The sequence below is a fragment of the Mustela nigripes genome, chromosome 1, assembly GCF_022355385.1.
Source record: "Mustela nigripes isolate SB6536 chromosome 1, MUSNIG.SB6536, whole genome shotgun sequence".
NCBI classification, from domain to species: domain Eukaryota; kingdom Metazoa; phylum Chordata; class Mammalia; order Carnivora; family Mustelidae; genus Mustela; species Mustela nigripes.
The window spans coordinates 265,937,839-265,957,241 of record NC_081557.1 but is presented as its reverse complement, the minus strand read 5'-3'; the positions used below and the strand labels follow the sequence as shown (position 1 = coordinate 265,957,241).

General features: G+C 49.1%; 1 protein-coding gene across 6 annotated transcripts in view; it reads right to left on the bottom strand.

Annotated features, from left to right (window-relative positions):
* The window catches only part of FRAS1 (Fraser extracellular matrix complex subunit 1), a 420,039-nt gene that overhangs the window by 208,438 nt on the left and 192,198 nt on the right, over window positions 1-19,403 (bottom strand). For all 6 annotated transcript variants that reach the window (XM_059385668.1, XM_059385660.1, XM_059385681.1 and 3 more), the window contains 2 exons: window positions 6,047-6,190; window positions 1,387-1,527 (listed from right to left, as the gene is read on the bottom strand). In XM_059385668.1, coding sequence (XP_059241651.1) covers window positions 1,387-1,527; window positions 6,047-6,190 — 285 coding nt within the window. The remainder of the gene's footprint in view (window positions 1-1,386; window positions 1,528-6,046; window positions 6,191-19,403) is intronic.

Genomic DNA, 19,403 nt, shown 5'->3' with positions numbered 1-19,403 from the left:
CCATCTTTTATACGTGTTCTTTATTTAATGTTTCCATTAAGGGGTTTATGCACATTGCTGCATTTAATCTTCATAGCAATCATGAGGTTGTGCAGATGAGAAAACTGAGGTCTTGGGAAGTTAAAAAATTTACCGAAGATCACAGAGGTAATGAGTAGTAGTGTAGGGATTTAGCCCTAGGTCTGTCTGAACCTAAAACCCCCTACCTGAACAGGGAAGAGTGAGAACTGTGTCTGTCTGAGTTCTGGGGAAGCTGGAAGTTTGGCTGGCTTGTCCACTAATTTGTCCATGCCCTTAGCCAAGTCAGGGTCGCTCCAGGCTCAGGATCCCTGGCATATGCACTGCGAGGTTGGACTAAAGGATCATCTGAGATATTTTTAGGTCTAACGCAGGATTTAAGGCAGACTTACATTAAACAATCTTTGTATATGACAGTGTCGGTCATGCGTCTCTGCTGCTTTAGTCCTGGGTGATAATAGTGGAGCATCTCTGACTGGTTTACAGAGGATACCAGGGCCTGTCCTAAGGGATGGGACTGAGATACTAGAAGACTCCAGATAACAATGGGCAGGAGCTGGGAGAGAGGACTGTGGACGTAGGATGAGACTGTGGAGGGCAGGATGTCGTGGAAGAGGGATAAACACTGGGTGAGTAAAGAGGTTGGCAGACAAGAGGGACGCTGCCAAGACAAGGCTGTGGGGCAGATTAAAACATTCTGCCACAAACCCACACTATAGGTGAAGTGAGGATAGGTATGTTTGTTTTGGAGGAGAGAGGCAATCAAGGTGCCCCAGGCAGCAGGACGTTCCCGGAGTTGTCTCGAAGGAAAGACACAAGTCAAGCACATGTAAATAGAAATTTACATGTTTCATAGTTAAAGTCAAATAAATCTGAAAGAACAATATATAACCAGCACATAAGCCCAAATTTTCAATAGATATGGACTTCAGCTTTACAAGCTATCAAACTTGGTTAATTTTTTTATTTTATTTTTGTGATGTGTTGTAGTTGCTGAGGTATGTGCTCATGCCATCTAAGAAATGATTTTGTCATACCTACGACCTAAGTTAGTGAAGGTTTGTAAGTACATAAGGACTATACGAAGATCTTAAAGATGTTCTTCATGGTGAAGAACACCAGATGATCTCTAATGCTGATTGATATGCATAAGTCTTTTACTTCATCACTCAAGTCCCACAGCATCCACCTACTCCCACACCAAATACACACGGGTTTTACAATGAGAAACCTATTCCTTTCAATTTGATATCTTCTCATCATACACACAAATTCTTAAGTAAACATCATAGAGCACTAGGTAGTGTCAACGTGTCAAATGCATTTTGATGATGATGAGGAGGACAATAATGATTATCCCTGACTTACCTCTGCATCTGCCAGTGGCCTCAGCATAGTACCCATGGGGGCATTCAGCAATGCATTTCCCATCATGCAATACTGTCTTCTCAGCACAGGTAAGACACCTGGGACTATTGGGGCCACAACTCTTACAGGATTGGTCACAAGCTAAGGGGGAAGAAACCCACCAGAGAAAGTCAATCATGAGCAAAGGGAGCGCAGAAGTCTAGTCTTTACAATGCCCACAGTTGGTATCAACATGGAAATCACATTGTCTCACTGCTCCGCTGAGTTCTGTTTCTTTGATTCTAACATTTCAAAGTACTCTGTACTTTCTGTTTTCACAGTTGAAGGAAACCGGATAATTACTCGTTGAACCAAGCATAACAAATACTCTGAGCCACACCCACCAGCATACCCAGTATAATATAGGATTTAAAGTCAAAATGGGCTGGGGGGTAGGGATGCCAATCCAATAGGGGTTGAAGATATTCTCAAACTCATTAATAATCAGAAAAATGCAGAGAAAATGGGGTGTCCCCATATACCTAATAACCAGAAAAAAAGTCTGAAGCTTGATAATGCCGAATGGTGGCAAAGATGTGAATGAGACAAGCTTCACACTTGAGAGTGTGGATACTGGTGAGGTGGTCAGCACCCCTTAGTCAAATGAAGAATCTGGAAAGTGAAGAAACCATCAGTTCTGCTCCCAGTTACCCACCCCAGGGGCAGCTTCCATACAGGTTCATAAAGGGGCGTGCTTGGGGCCGTTCCCTGGTGCTCTCTCGTGACAGCATAGGGCTGGAGGGAAGTGGGGAGTCCGTTGTCAACAGCGGACGGGTGAGCCATGGGGCCGCAGCCCAGGGAGTTCTGTGCAGCAGCGAGAAGCAGAGCACCAGGTGATACAGCAACACAGGTGACTCAAACCGTAATGCGGAGTGAAAAAAGAACCTCGTGAACTCTGTAACGCATCGTTTAAGGGGGGAAAAAGGGTACATACACTCGAAAGAATACTCATTTTACATGAACCCATAAAAATGAAACGTATGATTTGAAAAAAACAAATAATACATTATATGTTAATTTAAAAAAAAGACAAAAAAATAAAATAGGGGCGCCTGGGTAGTTCGGTCGGTTGAGTGTCTGACTCTTGGTTTAGGCTCAGGTCATGACCTTGGGGTGCTGCGATGCAGCCCTGTGTCCGGGGCCACGCTCAGCGCGGAGTCTGCGCGAGATTCTTTCTCCCTCTTCTGCCCTCCCCCGCTCACACACACGTGTGTGCACTAAATAAAGAACTAAATAAAGGCATAAAACATTGAAATAGTTGCCTTGGCGAGGAAGGGAAATGACTCTAAAGGAAGGAAAGAGAGAAGACAGGAGAAGAGGAAGGAAGAGAGGGAGTGCACGGCTAACAGAAGCCTCAGAACTTACTGATTTACTGTGTTAGCCCGAGTCAGAAAAGCCCTTTATAACAGCACAAGTACTTAAAAGACTAAAAGGAGGAGGAGGTTTTTGTCTGTTGACTTTCCCCACCCTTTATATCTAACATTTGTAAAACTCAAAGCATGAACCGCCAATGAACTCGGCTGCTGTAAATTCTTCCAGCCGGGGCACACCGCCGTGTATGACAGGTTGTGCTGGATTTTTCTCAGCACTTGACGTTGAGATTTCTAGCGATACGGGCTGCTCAGTTATAAATTATTAAACCAACACCAGCCAGTCTTTATCTTGGACAGCGCTAAGCTGAACTGGAAATAAGTCAGCGTTATCAGCATCAGACGTTTTAATTAACATCCCGATACCAATCAGTGACTTGGTTCACTGACGTTTTAGAAAATATTTAAACGAAAGCTTCTGAAGGCATTTGGTACAAACTTGGAGAACTCTTAAGAATTTTAGGAAAAGTACAAACTGCAGTTTTTATCCAAAGGCCTGTGGGTCAACGTCCGCGGTGTCACAAAGCCGTGCATCGTGCTAAGCACACGGCAGGCGATCGGTCATTACTCGTGGATCAATGGATTCCTTGGCTGACTTTCAGCAATGGCCCATCTTCCTGTTGGGTTTTTTTTTTTTTTTTCCTGATGCTTTGTTTCCCAACGTACGCAGATAGCACTTCAGAGGCACACTCTCTCCCTAAGCCACCTGTTCGGCAGTCTTCTTTTTTAACGCTTCCAGTCAGCAAGGAGCTCTGGCTTTCTTTATCCAACCTCTCGGCCCAAACGATTTCCACCCCGCACCGCCTCAAGGCTCACATTAACCCCTCATTTTTTAATAACCGTTTTTTAAATACCCGCTTCCCCAGCAGAAGTCACTTTCTCAATCCAGATGTAACGTCTCAGGAGCAGGTCAGTGTCACAGCCCCTCATCAGGACAGTAGCCAGCCTCCTTGGGGACTTCCAGACTAAATGCCTTTGGATTAGTGTGAACTTGACGTCTGCTGACCTTTAGAGAACGCATCTGGCTTAATTGAGCGGGAAAGTGGCACTGGCCGAAAAAGATGAAAACACAGCCGCCTGGCCTTTCTCGAAAGCCTTGTTCTCTCCTAACTCCACACGAGAGCCACTGTGACTCGTCCACAGCAAGGGAGACTTTTCACACCAGTGATGCTGACGGATCTCCGCACAGCTTGAAGCAAGCAGCTGCCAAGGGCTAGCTCTCTTCCCCAAGACACGTGGATTTGTCGAGTCCCAAAGATCATCTCACTTTTGCTGTTGCCCTGCTCAGTAAACAAAACGAGGACAGTAACTCAAGACAGTTTTAGGGGCTGCACATTTCTATTGATTTAGTGGACTTTGTTATTTTAAAAAAAAAACAGTCATCACAGCCTGTCCATAGGTATGACCATCACAGTAAACTCAGTCCGGACCTTTCGTTCACTGTCCGCTGCCCACCCGTGGACTTGGCAATGTCCACAGGGCAGCGGCGGGTCTGAAGGCTGACAGGAGGAGGGGGTACGGGGCAGAAGAGGATCAAGGGAGGCAAGAAGGAGCGAGAAACAGCAGAGGTGCGGAGAGAGGCGCGTCCTTACAGCCGGAGAGCAGTTAGGAGGCAGGTAAGATCGAAGCCAGAAGAGGAGGCTTGAATCCCAGCTCTGCCCCCTATTAGCTACGTGACCTTCAGCAAGTTTCCTAACGTCTCGGTCTCATCCGGAAAATGAGGACGATGACAGCAATCGTTGGGGGCAGCAGGCGCCAGGCACAGCACTTGTGCCAAACGCCGGCCCGTATCAACTCAGTCCTCCCACAGCCCTCTGAGCCGGTGCGTCTCAGTTTCTCACTGCTCCTGTGACAAACGATCCCAGACTCATTGGTCTGAAACAGCACAGAGTTATTATCCTACAGTTTTTTTTTTAAACATTTTATTTATTTATTTGACAGACAGAGATCACAAGTAGGCAGAGAGGCAGGCAGAGAGAGAGGAGGAAGCAGGCTCTCCATGAAGCAGAGAGCCCGATGCGGGGCTCAATCCCAGGACTCCAGGATCATGACCTGAGCCGAAGGCAGAGGCCTTAACCCACTGAGCCACCCAGGCGCCCTATCCTACAGTTTTTGAGGTCAGATGTCCTAAAGTCAAGACGTCAGCTGGACTGCATTCCTGCTGGAAGCCCTGGGGCAGATCCCCGATTCTAGAGGCCGCCTGCACGCTCACTGCCCCTTCTTGGCTTCACCCTGACTCCTGCTTCTGTTTCAGATCGACTTTTCAGACTCCTAGAAGGACCCTTGTGGTTACTCTGGTCCGGTGGTCTCCCCCACCTCCGGATCCTTGACTGAATCACCCCTACAGAGTCCCTTCTGCCATCCAAGGCAGCAGAGTCACAAACGCTGGCTATTGGGACGGAGGCATCTTTGAGGGGCCGTTACTCTGTCTCCCACGGGAGCTACGGTTACCCCCGATCTACATAAGGGAAACTGACGCACGGAGAGAGCACTCAACGTGCCCGAGGTCGCGCCTCCCCCATGCCTTCCTGCCTCTCAGTGGGTTAATGTTCATAAAGCGCTTGGAAGGAAGCTCGAAACTGAGTTAACTCTCAACCACCTTGGCGTGGGCATTAAAGAAAGACAGAAAACACAGTCACAGCTTCAGCTTTAAGTCAGCGACACCACCACAAAGGTAGGTCTGCGGCTCACTGCTCTGGGGATGCCTTTGTCTCCGCGGACACTCGGGTGCAGTCGGGCACCGATGGAGAACTCGGAATTTGGAGGAAGGAAGCCCTGCTCCTCTCCGTGCAGCTGGGAGTCTGGAACAAGCAGCTGGAACCTTGCAGGATGGGGCCAGAACCAGCCCCGCAACCACCACGCCCTCATGAAGCGGGAGCATGAAAGGCAGTCCTGCTGCTAGTTGGAAAGAAGAGCTTGCAAACTGCTGAAACACTGTCCACGTTAGCGGCCATTTGCATATCTCCTTAAACATTTCATCTCTTTGAGAGAGAGAGAGAGAGCAAGCACGAGCCAGGGGGAGAGGGAGAAGCAGATTCCCCGCTAAGCAGGGGGCCTGACACGGGCTGGATGCCAGGACCCGCAGGACCCCGGGATCATGACCAGAGCCAAAGGCAGCGGCTTAACCCACTAAGCCACCCGGTGCCCCTGTCATTTGCCTACTTGTTGACTAAAAGAAATGTTATGGTTTTAATAAAACAAAGGATGCTGGAAGAAAGAACACGGCTCTGGCACACAGAGCAGGCACTTACGGCTGCAGATTCCCTGCCGGTTGTAGAACCCGAGGCCACAGCTGCTGTCACAGACGCCCTCCCTCAGCACGTGGAGCGGGTCTCTGCAGGCTGAGCAGTGCTTCTCCGTCGGACCCCAGCAGGCGGCACAGGATTCGTGGCAGGCTGCGGGCAAAGGGCATCATCGGTGAACACGCTGGCGGAGAAAGGACTTGGGTGCACGGTTTCTTTCAAAGGTTTCAGAATTCATGAAGAGGATGTGGGAGACATCATTCCCAAATTGCGATGCACATATGTAGGCCCCAGGAGAAAAACACCCCCCCCCCGCCACCAAAAATAACTATTTCTGTTGGCCAGAAGCACAACTGCAATAAAATACTTCTCGGAGACTTGGAACCAGCCATCGAGGCTTTCGAGTCACAGCAATCCCAGGAAAGGGGGCCATCGTCGTCCAGACAAAGATGGTCTGTCTAACGAGGTCAGAGGCGCCTCGCTCAGCGTGCCACCCTGTCTGTCATAACCAGACACTGGAGTGTCCACAGGGTCACCAGTCGTGCCTCCAGCACCATGAAGCAGCAGCAAGAGGGATGCCATGTACTCTCTCCTTGATTAGACCTTGAAAGACGCGCTACTGCTGGATTTCCACGGCTGTCTCCCCGCCTTCACCCCTGTCTTCTCTCTCTCTAGCCCCCCCTTCCTTCCATCCTCCCTAAAGACTCTTCCGGTCCTCCCCCAACACTGGGCTCTGGTCCCCCACCCCCACCCCCTGCCACGAGCTTCTGCTCTCAACATGCATTTTGACATACTTCTTTCTTACAACTTAACTTGCTAAGTATACGTTGTTCCTAAACCAGAGTTGTTCCTTTAACACTCAGAAATACCCTCCTCTTCCAGGATGTGGTTTTTACTATTCGTGTTTGCTTTTCACCTTAGCATGTCTGCAAAGAGACGTCTATTCTGAGTGATCGGTGTTATTAAAAGTCAGTTAACTGTATGCCTAACCCCAACCTATGCTCCTGTTAATGCATCCTCATTTCCAAAGTGTTTGCTTCACCGTGGAGCACAGCCTGTTCGGCAGAGGCACTCATTCTGACCAAAACTGGGGGAGGAAATGCCTTTGCTGACTGGAAGAGACTGGGGACTCTCTACCTAAGTAATTCCATTATGTGTCCCTTTAGATCAGAAAAGGGTGCCCTCATTGCTCATCTCAAGGTCCAACCCCTTCCTCTCCGCTGGAAACTGCACAGGAAAGCCTTAATTTCAGACAACTTTCCTCCCCCAACAAATTCAGAGATAATTACAAATTCTGTTAAAAGCTATAGGGTACCTGGCTGGCTCAGTGTGTTGTTTGACTCTTGATTTCAGCTCCGGTCGTGATTTCAGGGTTGTGAGATGGAGCCTCGTGTGGGGCTTGGCACTGGGCGTGGACCCTGCTTGAGATTCTCTCCCTCCCTCTCTCTCTGCTCCTTCCCTCTGGCTTTAAAAAATGTTAGGAAGGGCTCTTTGATGAAGAATGACAGCGCGGAGGGAGTGGAAGCAACCAACTTGAGGTAGATCTAAAGGATGGGAAGTGGCCAGCCCTGGAGAGAGCCAGAGAGCAGCACCAACAAAGTCCTTGAGCAGGAAAAGAGATCAGGACTTCAAGGAACTGAAGGCTGCCCCTAGTGAAGCTCGCAGACACAGAGGGACCAGCAGGGCACAGAGGGACCAGCAGGGCACAGAGGGACACACTGGACTGATTCATGGCGGGAGGGATAGGCAGAGGCCCAATCAAACTTGACCTTGGAGTTCAGGGAACGAAATGAGGATTTTACCCTAAGTGTAACGTAAAGTCTTAAATAGGTTTAAGCAAGATCAACACACGTCCTGATTTTCAAAGCTCTCTCTGGCTGCTGTCTGGAGAGGATGAAGGGACTTGCACGGAGGGAGACAGAGCAGCATGGAGTCCACTGCTCTGGTCCAAGCAAGAGATGACAGCAGCGGATGAAACACAGAGTTGGAGGAAGGTTTACTTATTTACGAACTCCACACTCGGGACTTCATTGCTATTGAACATCTTTGTTATATTTTATAATTAATCAATGATATTAATAATTAACAGAATTTTATAATATAATCATACTATATATATAGTTTAACGCCTTATTTATATTTTATTTTATATTTATATTTCATAACCGTGTTACATGAGGACACTTTATATCGGGATAAGCTACCCAAAGTACATGATAATTAAGGATGTGGATCAAAGATCCCAGTAACAAAGTCCACCCTGAACACCCATGAAATCGGTGATTCATTCACGTTGCCCGCTACCCTTCAACCACTGCCTAGAGTCGCCATCCAAGCGTCTACCCCTGCTTGTGCCTCAGCCTTACTGACTCAGGAGTCGCTTCAAAGCCATTGCCTAGCCAAACAAACAAACAGAACGAACGAAAAACCCAACTCATTCCTAAGAAGGTGTGCGGGGCTCATCTACCCGTGTTCAGCAGAGGCACCGGCCCCACACAGGGTGCCGTGGCCAGCCCGCGGCCCTCCCAGCCAGCCGCAGGAGGCGAGTCTGCTGCAGGAAACACCCAAACCACCCCCGACCTGAGCTCCCTGGGGGCGCTGCACAAACTGCACCGGGGAGCAAGGCCCTGAGAGGTGGACGGGAAGAAAGGCTCAAAGGACAGCAGGGGGCAGACCGCAAGTGTCACGGAGGCCAGGCGAGGCCCTGGGACTTCATCGGTAAGAGTTTTAGTCAGTTTTGCTTCGTAGAGAGTTTACTCTGCAGTGGGGAGAGGAGAGGGTAATTGACCCAAGACATTCTTAAGGGATGAAATCGCCTTTGTCAGGGGAGCACAGAGGAGGTGAGAAATTAAAGCACGACCTCCTAGTTCTCTTCGGGGATTGGCCTGGAGTGGTGCAGACATTCAGCTGCACTGGCTTTAAAACAGTAAATATAGTTCCAACCTGGCTGGCAAATAGCATCATCCTGGTCCCTTCCGGATAACCCTGGTTTCATCCCTGGGAAGCTTAGAAGACACGGTGCTCCAGCAAACGAAAGGTCTGGCACAGGGGAGGGTCTCGGGGTTGCCCACCGCCCCCGCCACCTGCTGACCAATCTGATTTGTGCCGTACTACTTGTTAAATTTCTTTTTAACATGATCCCTAGTGTGGCCAATCAGAACAGGGCCAGGGAATGAGCAGGATAGAGGCTACAGGCTTAGGGACGGCACTCAGGCCCGTCACCAACTGAGCTGCACCTAACTTTTCAGCCCTGCCTTGGGCTACCTCCCTGGAGCAGGCCAGGTCCACAGAGCAGGTTGCTCTAGGCTTGCCTCTACCGGTCCATGGGCTCCCGATGCCCCACCTGGGACTCACCCAGTTGGCAATGCCTCCAGCTCCTTCCACAGCCCCCGTGATCCTGGTTATACTTGCGAGGCTTAAGTTGTCACTACCTCTGGGAAGCTTTGCTGAACTCCTTCCTCTCCGTTCCTGTAGCTCGGTGGACCTCCTCTCTTCGGCTGTTGATCTGACTGTCCTAATCATTTGGTTACAGATCGATCCCTTTCAACAGAATGTAGTATCCTCTGGAACGGGGGCCACCTTGGAATCGTCTCCACCCCAGTGTCCAGACTGACAACTGGCACAAAGTCAGTGTTCCGTAAATGTACGTTAAATGAATACACGGCAGATTTTTTTTTTTACTGGTTATGACAGAGTCATTCTATCTGTTACCTTCTACATGGAAACAACCAACCACGACGTCATAGTCTGAACAGGAACAGGTGATAACTTCAGACAGATAAACTTGAGGCTGTAAATTTACCTACTACATAAATCAAAGTCCAGATCTCCTTCCGATGACAAGTACTTATGGCGTGCCTGTACAGAGCACCAACTAGAGGCCACCTTCTCTGTTTCCATGGCACACAAATGGCATGTTCGATGGTCAGGCAAGTCTGCAGAAGGGATTTTTATTTCTTCAATACGGGACTCTGCTGAGCTGACGTTTCTTTTTCTTTTCTTTTCCTTTTCTTCTTGAGCTGTCTCTTTTTTTTTTTTTTTAACATTTTTTTTTTTCTTTTGTCAGAGAGAGTGAGCACAGGCAGACAGAGTGGCAGGCAGAGGCAGATGCAGGCTTCCTGCTGAGCAAGGAGCCTGATGTGGGAGTCGAGCCCAGGACGCTGGGATCATGACCTGAGCCGAAGGCAGCCGCTTAACCAACTGAGCCACCCAGGCGTCCCTGAGCTGTGTCTTCTTATAGTGACGTACTCCTACTGTGTTTTGCAATTGATTCTAATTTCTAACACTGAACACATGCGACTGCAGATAATCTCTTCTTCTAGGCTGGTTTCACATGTGGCTTTTATTACCCTTGGCTTATTAGGAAAAGTAGAAGGTCACTCGCTGACTTTTCGCCATAATTGCTCTTAGTGAAACATTTCAGATCACTCAGAGTTTGAATTGTATATTGTGAAAATGTGGCAATAAATTTAAAAAGAGGGCTAATGAGAGAAAACCATCTTCTTATCTTACATGCCGCACATAATTTATTTAGGAAAGCCCCTGACTTTTCTAGAGCATAGCAAGACATGTGTTGGCTTGCTGAGCAATTCATTTCAAAATGAAAAGAGACGAATTACTTTTCTTTCAGCAACTCTATACTGAAACCGACTCTAAAAATAAGAAACTGCTTTTTGTTCCTTGATAATTTTGAGATAGAAGATGTCTGTAAAAAAATTATAATCTGTGCTTCTCTAAGTATAAAATGCAGCCCCTCTCCAGGGATGTGTTAAAAGCACTTCTTACATAGGGCACCTGGGTGGCTCAGTGGGTTAAAGCCTCTGCCTTCAGCTCAGGTCATGATCTCAGGGTCCTGGGATCGAGCCCCACATCGGGCTCTCTGCTTGGTGGGGAGCCTGCTTCCTCCTCTCTCTCTGCCTGCCTCTCTGCCTACTTGTGATCTCTCTCTCTCTCTCTTTGTCAAATATAAAAATAAAATCTTTTAACAAAAAAAAAAAAAAAAAAGCACTTCTTACAGGCAACTTCTCATTTTCCAGGAAACCTTCCCAGACCCCTGTGGGCTCAGCCTGCAGTTCAAAATGCCCCTCAGAAATGAGAAGGAGCGTTGGTCCCTCACCCTCCCATGACCTTTTGGAATACGTTTCTCAGCCATCCCCAGGGAATTGCACACTTCATCAGCAGGCCCTTTCGGAGTCATCAGGCTGCGGTTCCGCTTTCCACACCGCCACGGGGTTTTCACCAGCGACTCCGCAGAAGCAGCCGGAACTGCAGACACAAGCAGCTGTGTCGTCCACAGTCAAGTTCCTCCATTCCCGTCGTATCCATTTTGTAGCAACCATTAGCTTTTGTCCTCGTCACACGAATGACAGGGAAGGACTTGCCAAGTTCTAAAGTGTCATCAGGAGACGTGGGTAAATCTCCAATAAGAAGCTCTTGTTCGGGGTGCCTGGGTGGCTCAGTGGGTTCAGCCGCTGCCTTCGGCTCAGGTCATGATCCCAGGGTCCTGGGATCGAGCCCCGCATCGGGCTCTCTGCTCAGCGGGGAGTCTGCTTCCCCCCACCCTGCCTGCCTCTCTGCCTACTTGTGATCTCTGTCTGTCAAATAAATAAATAACATCTTAGAAAAAGAAACAAGAAGCTCTTATTGGATGAAAAAATGTCCTTTCCACCTCACACTTAGCTTCACCGCTCCTCGCCGTCCTAACCTGCAGAGTGGGAGTAACAGTGGCTCAGGAGGCAGGGGTGAGACGACTCGTCACCTATCTGAACAAGCAGAGGACGGCGCGCGTGACCTGGGGAGCGGCGTGCGCCGCGAGATCGAGCACACCTCGTCTCAGCTGGTGTCAAAAATGATGTCATTGCGAAGGCAGCAAAGTAAAGTGCAGCAGGAGACCGAAGAGAAGGACAGAAGAGACGGTGGGAAAGGTGGTTCCTTAGACAGGACACAAAGAGCCCTCGGAGAACATTCCAGCAGCTACAGGAAAGGCAGCTTTCTCCAGCCTTCCCCAGAGGACTCAGACTCTAAAGCTCTTCCCTTGCCCCCTCCACAACAGAGCAGCAAGGCCCTGTGGCAAGCGACTGAACACAGCCTGGTGACGGCGGGGAAGCCCGGAAGCTGACCCGACGCGTCTCCTTTCCCCGATCACAGCCACGGGAGGCCGAGGCGACTTGTTGTGTGAGAAGCGCGGATGCCAGGCCCGTGTGGAAGGACAGGAAGTTCACGGGCGTCATCACAGTTTGATCCTTTCACGACCATCTTCTGTCCCCTCCAGGCTGGGTCTCCGTCCTCAACCTGCCTCCCCACACCGGCGGGAAACGTGTCACCCTGAAATGGGAATATGGGGTCCCCACACATTCGGAAAACCCAGATGTACCCGAGGGAGTTCCTAGCAGAAAAAACACAAATCCATGAAAAAATCCTTAGCCTCATCAATAGCCAGAGATCTGCAAATTAAACCGAAGAGCAGCAGCAGCGCACCGCAGGCCAGACGTGCAGCAGAAACCGCGCGCTGGGGAAGACGGGGTGGAGACGCGTTCCCGGAGGCCGCAGGTCCGCGAGCCCGCCCGAGGCTGCTTGGTGACACGGGAGGCCATGCCTGTGTGACTGTGAGGACAGGGAGTCCTCGGGAATGCTCGGCGCCGTCCTTTTATTTTGCTGAACGTAAAACTGCTCTTAAAAAAAAAAAGTCTTTAAAATAAAAAAAGGAAAAGAATGATGAAATACCTACCTACTCATATTTGTGACTATTTAAAACTGAGCACACACAGCACACGGCGAATCGCCCTCGGGTCGTTACCTACGTGGGGCCGGAGGGGAAGGGCAGTGGGAGTGGGTGACGGGAACAAAAGGAAAAGACAGGCGGACAGACGGGCCTGGACAGACAAGCAAGAGGAAGAGCCGGCCCGGCCAACCGTGGGGAAGGACGAGTGGGTGAGTATGATGACGTCAGCTCTCCTCAGGGAATCCCCCAAATCAGTAAAAAACGAAAATAAGATTCCATTTTACCTCAACCCACCTGGCAAGCAAGAAGGCCTCGTGCTGACTAGGGTGGTAAGAAGCAGGCACTCGCTGGTGTCTCGCAGGAAATCACAACTTCCTCAAAGAGAGTCCTGTGTGACACGTGTCGGAGCTTCGAAGAGGACACATGCCGGAGCTTCGAAGAGGACACATGCCCCCTTGGGCCCCAGCAATCTTATGTCTAAGGATTTACCCTCATCAAACATACGTACCACAATTTCTATTAAAAACGTTTACATCATGGTTATTTGTGATCATGGAAAAGTTAGGAACAAACGTTAAACCGCAGAGGACCGGCTGAATGCATCCCTGCACAGCCCCAGATGGAAAGTTATAAAACAGCTTTAAAAAGATCTTGTAGAAGCACAATAAATAACATAGGGAAAGCAGGCAATAAAACTATACAGAGAGTGTGATTTTACCTTTGAAAAATAAATAAATGTGTGTATGTCTGTGCACCTAACGTGCACACACGCGCGCGCACACACACACACACACACACACTCATAAACTGGGAAGCCATTCACCAAAATACTGACAGTAGTAATTTGGGGGAGTTTGAGTCAGGCATTTTTTGCTGATTGTTTATGGTGCCTTGAATTTGACTGACTTTGTCAACTTATTTTTTGTAATGCAGAGGAATTCATGTCATACTTAGGGGAAAAAGAATCACTCGGGGGAGCGGGAGCGGGGGAAGCCTGTAGTACTTTTCCCGAAGGCACACACTGGGTAAATAGCTAATTAATCTATTAACCACATTTGTGATACGGCTGAATGGTTCGCTCGTCTTGGGTAAGGCACTTGAATCTTTAGCAGGGTCTTCCGCAGGAGGGACGACCGCCCGCTGGCAGAGACTTTGGAAGGGCCACATGGAGGGAGATTTTAGCAGCAGGCCGGCGTGTCACGGGTACCTAAGCCGGGGATGATGGCAGATGTCGTGCTCACGAGGAACATTCTTAAAGTTACCCTCTCTCTTTCCTGCCTCTCTACATATGCCTTTTTTTTTTTTTTTTAAGATTTTATTTATTTACTTGGGAGAGCAAGAGAGAGACAGAGTGAGAGAGAGAGAGAGAGAGAGCCCGCACAGAGAAGAGGCAGGCTCCCCGCTGAGCAGGGAGCCGATCCCAGGACACCGGGATCATGTCCTGAGCGGGAGGCAGCTGCTTAATGGACTGAGCCACCCAGGCACCTCTTTCTACCTGTCCTTCTAAATCAACAACGCTAATACACCACTAGAGTTTTCAAACGCAGTGACGCCTTGGCCCAGCTTGATGAGCCCAACAGATCTCAGATTCCACTCTTCTGCTGGGACCACTGGCAACCCACAGCCGCTAGGACTCCTGGGTTTTTTCTCAGCCCCTATTAATTAATTGGCTTTGATTTCTCCACTGATGCTTTGAATCTCTTTGTCTACAGAAACTGAAAAGCCAGAGGGACCACTGCTTAAACCAAGCTTTTGACGGGGAGAGTTCTCAGACTTCGTGGCTGCACCCACCTAGCCTGCTCAGATCTCAACCGTGATAACAGGGAGGTGTGGTGTGCTCTGGGAGCAGCCTAAAAAGGGGGGGGGGGGGATCGTGCAGGGAGTGTGTTAGGGCGGGGAATGGGAAAAAGAGAGAAAGAGCATACGCCACAGAGTCTAGCTAAACTAACTGTGAACCTAGGAACCAGGCAGAAAGCCAGAAGACTCGTCACTAGTTTGTAATCCGTAGCTACAATATTTGGGGGTTCAGACACGTAAGAATGGGATCTGTCTGGAAGATAAAGTCCCTTGCCTTCGTGGCGGGCTTCCTCCGCTGGTACGGGACACTTCTGTCCATCACTTGTCTTTTGGCATCCCCAGCAGGGGTCTGTGAGCCGCACAGGCAAATCCCAAACACGGCTGCTGGTCTCCTGCTACACGCAGGTCCCAGGCCCGGCACTGCCAGCTGCTTTCCCTTTTTCTCCACTTAACCTCTCCATGACCAGCCAAAGCGGGAGAGGACTGGGAAGGGGACACACGGCCGCCGGTCCCACGGGTCTGCTTCACTCAGGAAGTGGAAGCCGGAGGCGTCCTGCTGCCCTCCCTTCTGAACGGCTCGAACACTCTACGGCACTCAGGTTTCAAGGATAGTTGGGGTGTGTGTGTGTGTGAGTGTGAGTGTGTGAGTGTGAGTGTGAGTGTGAGTGTGTATGTGTGTGTGAGTGTGTGAGTGTGAGTGTGTGTGTGAGTGTGTATGTGTGTGAGTGTGTGAGTGTGTATGTGTGTGAGTGTGTGTGAGAGTGTGTGAGTGTGTGTGTGAGTGTGTGAGTGTGTATGTGTGTGAGTGTGTGAGTGTTTAAGATTAACCCCACCGGCACCGATAAGGCGCTCCACTCTCTTTCCAAGGACGGAGATGAAGAGAAGACAAAGAGAGGGAAATGGAGGTTCCAGAATTTTCCGGAGGCTACACCTAGCCGGGAGTTGCCGGCAGGAAGTAGATAATAGAAGCTAAGGGGAAGTTGGGTGACCTGCCAGCCGAAGTCTAAGCCCGTCCGCGGCTGCCCTTTCTCCTCCGTGCAGTGGTTTTATCACATTTGCCTCTGTCAAGAGTTAGTCCGGAGGGCCGCGCGTGTGCGGAGCACCACGGGGAGTGCAGAAAGATGAAACCTGTCCCCACCTCAAGAATCAGCCACTTCCTGTAATACACCTTTTAAAACTTCCTTTTTAGCACTGTTAGTGACAAATTCGTAGAGGGGAACCATCTGATGTTTCCATATACTTCTTCACGGACACTCTTCTCCCATTGAGACAGTAAGTTCCTCAACCCCCCGCGGAGTTTTCTGCCCATTCACTCTGTGTCCCAGTTCCTGCTACACGAAAAGGACTCAATCCTTGCACGCACAGAACGGAAGAGGCAGGAATATCACTTGAAGCAGTAAGTCCCCCGCACAAGACACTCAGCAGGGAAGGGAGGGACCATCATGGCGACAGAACACCAGCGAAGGCTTGAACAATGCATACGATTCAAAGAGCAGAACGGAAGGAGTGAAGACAGTGGCAGGATGTGTTGGACCCCCAGACTGATGAGCTGATCTGGCAACGAAATAGGGACTGACCCTCCAGTTGTGGGGGATGTGGAAGGGGCCACGGAGGAGGCCGGCTTCACCAGGACCGTCCTCACCATGACCGTGAGGAGGGCTTCCTTCTCTTGTCGAGGATTCTGGAACAGCAGTTTCATAAATGCCTTTGCCCAGAGCTTGGCCCCAGGCACAACCAGGCTGAGCTAACCCACATGCTGGAACGTAATGCCAAGACCCATTAGGTCTTAACTGCCTTGGACCTGGCTCCAAGGGTCAGCGCTTCATTTCCACAAACGGCTGGGCTGCTCTGGTCACACTCAATTCCAACAAATAATTAACTTTACAAGTTCCTCCGTTCAAACTATAGCTTTTAAATCTCAGCTAGGTCAGCATCCTGTATGTAAATTTTACAGGCTCAGTTATCTTACGTTTTCCCTCTAATTATACCATAATTTTGGCTAAGAAACGAAATTACAGACAACACTTAATCTGAGCATTGGAAAAAATAAAAGGATTTTGCGATAAATCCAGTACATTGTTCTCTATATTTCCTTCTCCGTAACATAGGAAAGTAGGTTTTATTTAAAATCAGACGCAAATGGCCCCAAACTCCATTTCTTAATGCAACTGATTTGATTTTCATTCCCATAAATTCAAAAATAAAGGAACAGATTTGATGACAATAGCTGCCTTTTCTTGTTCACAAACTCTATGCCAGGCATAATATGTTTTTCAAACATCTTTTCTAATGTTCATCATATTGGTTTAAAGTACATGACATTGTCCCTACTTTGCAGTCAAGGAAACTGAGTCTCAAAGCAGCTAAATGACCTGTGCAAAGCCTGACAGCAGTAAGTGACAGAGGCAAGAATCAAAATGATCTCCCCTTCATGCAAACCTGTAAAATGGTCAATGGCTTGGTTCCTTAAGTTTCAAAGTCTAAGACCACACAGCAGTCAGATATAGAGTAAACTGCATGGATTTACATGTTTATGTGATTATTTTTTACAACTCTATAACCAGCAGCTAACTCTGCCTTGATTGGTAGCTCACTTACAGGAAACTATGATAGGGTCTCATTTCTCTTCATATCCTCAGGACCTCCAGCAATGGTCAAAGGAGAGTGAATGCAGGAGAGAGAGAAACAGAACGGGGAGGGAAAAAAAGAAACACGCGTCTCCTAACCCATGCGGAGGCTTCCTAAACGCCAGGCGCCATCCTAAATGACATATGTGAATGTATTCAGTTAATCCTTACAGCCATGCTATACGGCAAACATTACTGTCACTGCTTTACCCATAGGCAACTGAAGTGTGAAGTTTAAAAAAAAAAAAAAAATACCATTTGTAGTGACAGAGCCAAGACCGGAACCCAGGCGGTCTGGCTCCGGAGCCTACAGTCTAAGCACCGTGGCACTCTCCCTCCCAGCCCTGGGTCTGCAGAATGAGGGCAGCCCTTGCCACAGGGTACACACAGCTTCACCCTTGGGTTCTTGTGACTCCTGGACATTCTCGCTGCACACATCAAACACTGATTCACATATAAAAATGGGCTAAATTCTACTCTCTTTACTCAACGTTATAATCCTACGAGCTATTTAGCACAACTTAATGGTGTGTGTTAGTTTGTGTGTGTTCGTTTGGTTGTTTTAAACTTTTTTTTAATGGGCTCCCGTGCCTAGGATTTGTGTGTGCAACAGTTCAGCGGTCCCACCGGAGTGGAACAGGGGTTGACAAAAGTGAGGGACAAGACCGGTAAGGAAGAGTGTTTTCAGGGCAGGGTGAGCCGAGTTGGATCCAGAGTTACAGAGGTTCTAAGAAGAGGCAAGGGAACCACCACTCTGGTAGAGAGACGACAATAAAGCCAGGACAAGGGGTCCCCAGGAGCCATGCGGGAAAGGTGCAAGGTCATGTGAGAGATGGGGAGGCCAGGGGCATCCATACATGGTCAGGCCTGACCGTCAGGCTCGGACGACTCCGGGACAGGCTGCTAATTCCTGGAAACGGGTACCAGGGAGAAGGAGCCAAAGTAGAAGCCCAGTCCAGAACCTGGTGTCCATAGGGTCAAGAAGAGTGGGACAGGGCAGCACCACGGATGTTGGACCACATCCAGCTGGTGGCAGAGGACGCCCAAGGGTTAAGGCAGAAGCCTGAGTGCCGGGTCTCAAAACTGGGTTCTGGTCCCTGAGAGGGTGACCATTCTTCGGCCCTACCTGCTGCAGAGAAGAGGCAACGCCTGTATTGCCCATCTCCAGCGAAGACCGGCTCGAAGACTGGTGATGCTGCGCCTTCAGGTGAGGTGATCAACAGATCAGGTCCAAGGCTGGGGAAGGCAGAGGGAATAGAGCAGCGACCGGCTTGGGGGTGCCTAATGGGGTCTGTGTTTATGACTCAGCTCGGTTCCATCGAGCACAAGAATGTCACAATAACATAAATATCTACACAAACACATTCATCTGGCCTGTGAATGTGGGTGTCTTTGCCCCAAAATCAAGGGAAAATGGAGCATGAGAAGGACCCCTTGAGCTGCAACTGGCAGGACCCCAGGCCTTCTCTGAGCCCTCAGGTGCACCTGCTCCCACTCCCCTGCTGAAGAGTCGTCGAGTATGTGCCGCCCGGCTCTGCCCCACATCTTTCTCTCGGCTCTACATTCAACACACTGAGCATGAATATTAATCAGGTAATTTCCGGTAATTCGTTTCCTCAGCTCAGAGCTCACTGTCTTTTGGTTTTGACGGGTCAGTAAAGTGGCAGATGATGCTCGTCATCCCATAAATGACCCTGCCAAGAGGAATCAATCCAGAAAAACCTGTTGTTACCATAAAAATGGCTGGCTTCTTCTTGGAAAGTTTCACACATGCTGGAAGAGCCCTGGTTGACTGACCGACGTCCAAGGTCAGTGGTGAAAAGCCACTAAAAATAGCACAAGCCCAAATGTTGCAAAAAATTCCAATAATGAGAAAGCTGATTTGGGCTGTCTCAACATTGAAACAGTATATGGAAATTGATCACAAGTTTAGCTTTAATTTTTAAGATCATTCTCTCTCTCCCTCTCTCTTCTTTCTTCTCATTTTATGCATAAAAATGCAACCAGGCTGAACTAAAGCAAATTGGTTTAATTCCCTGAAGGGAGCATGAGCAAATTTTCCTAGCAACTTTCTACCAGAGGCGTTTGTGTACGGGTATGTGATGGAATGTGGCAGCAGCCGGCTATATAAGCCGGTAATCAAATGTAACGTTACCCATTTCAAAGGGCCCTAGAGCAGCATGAACATCACCCACCAAAACACCAGGCACGGGAGAAAGGA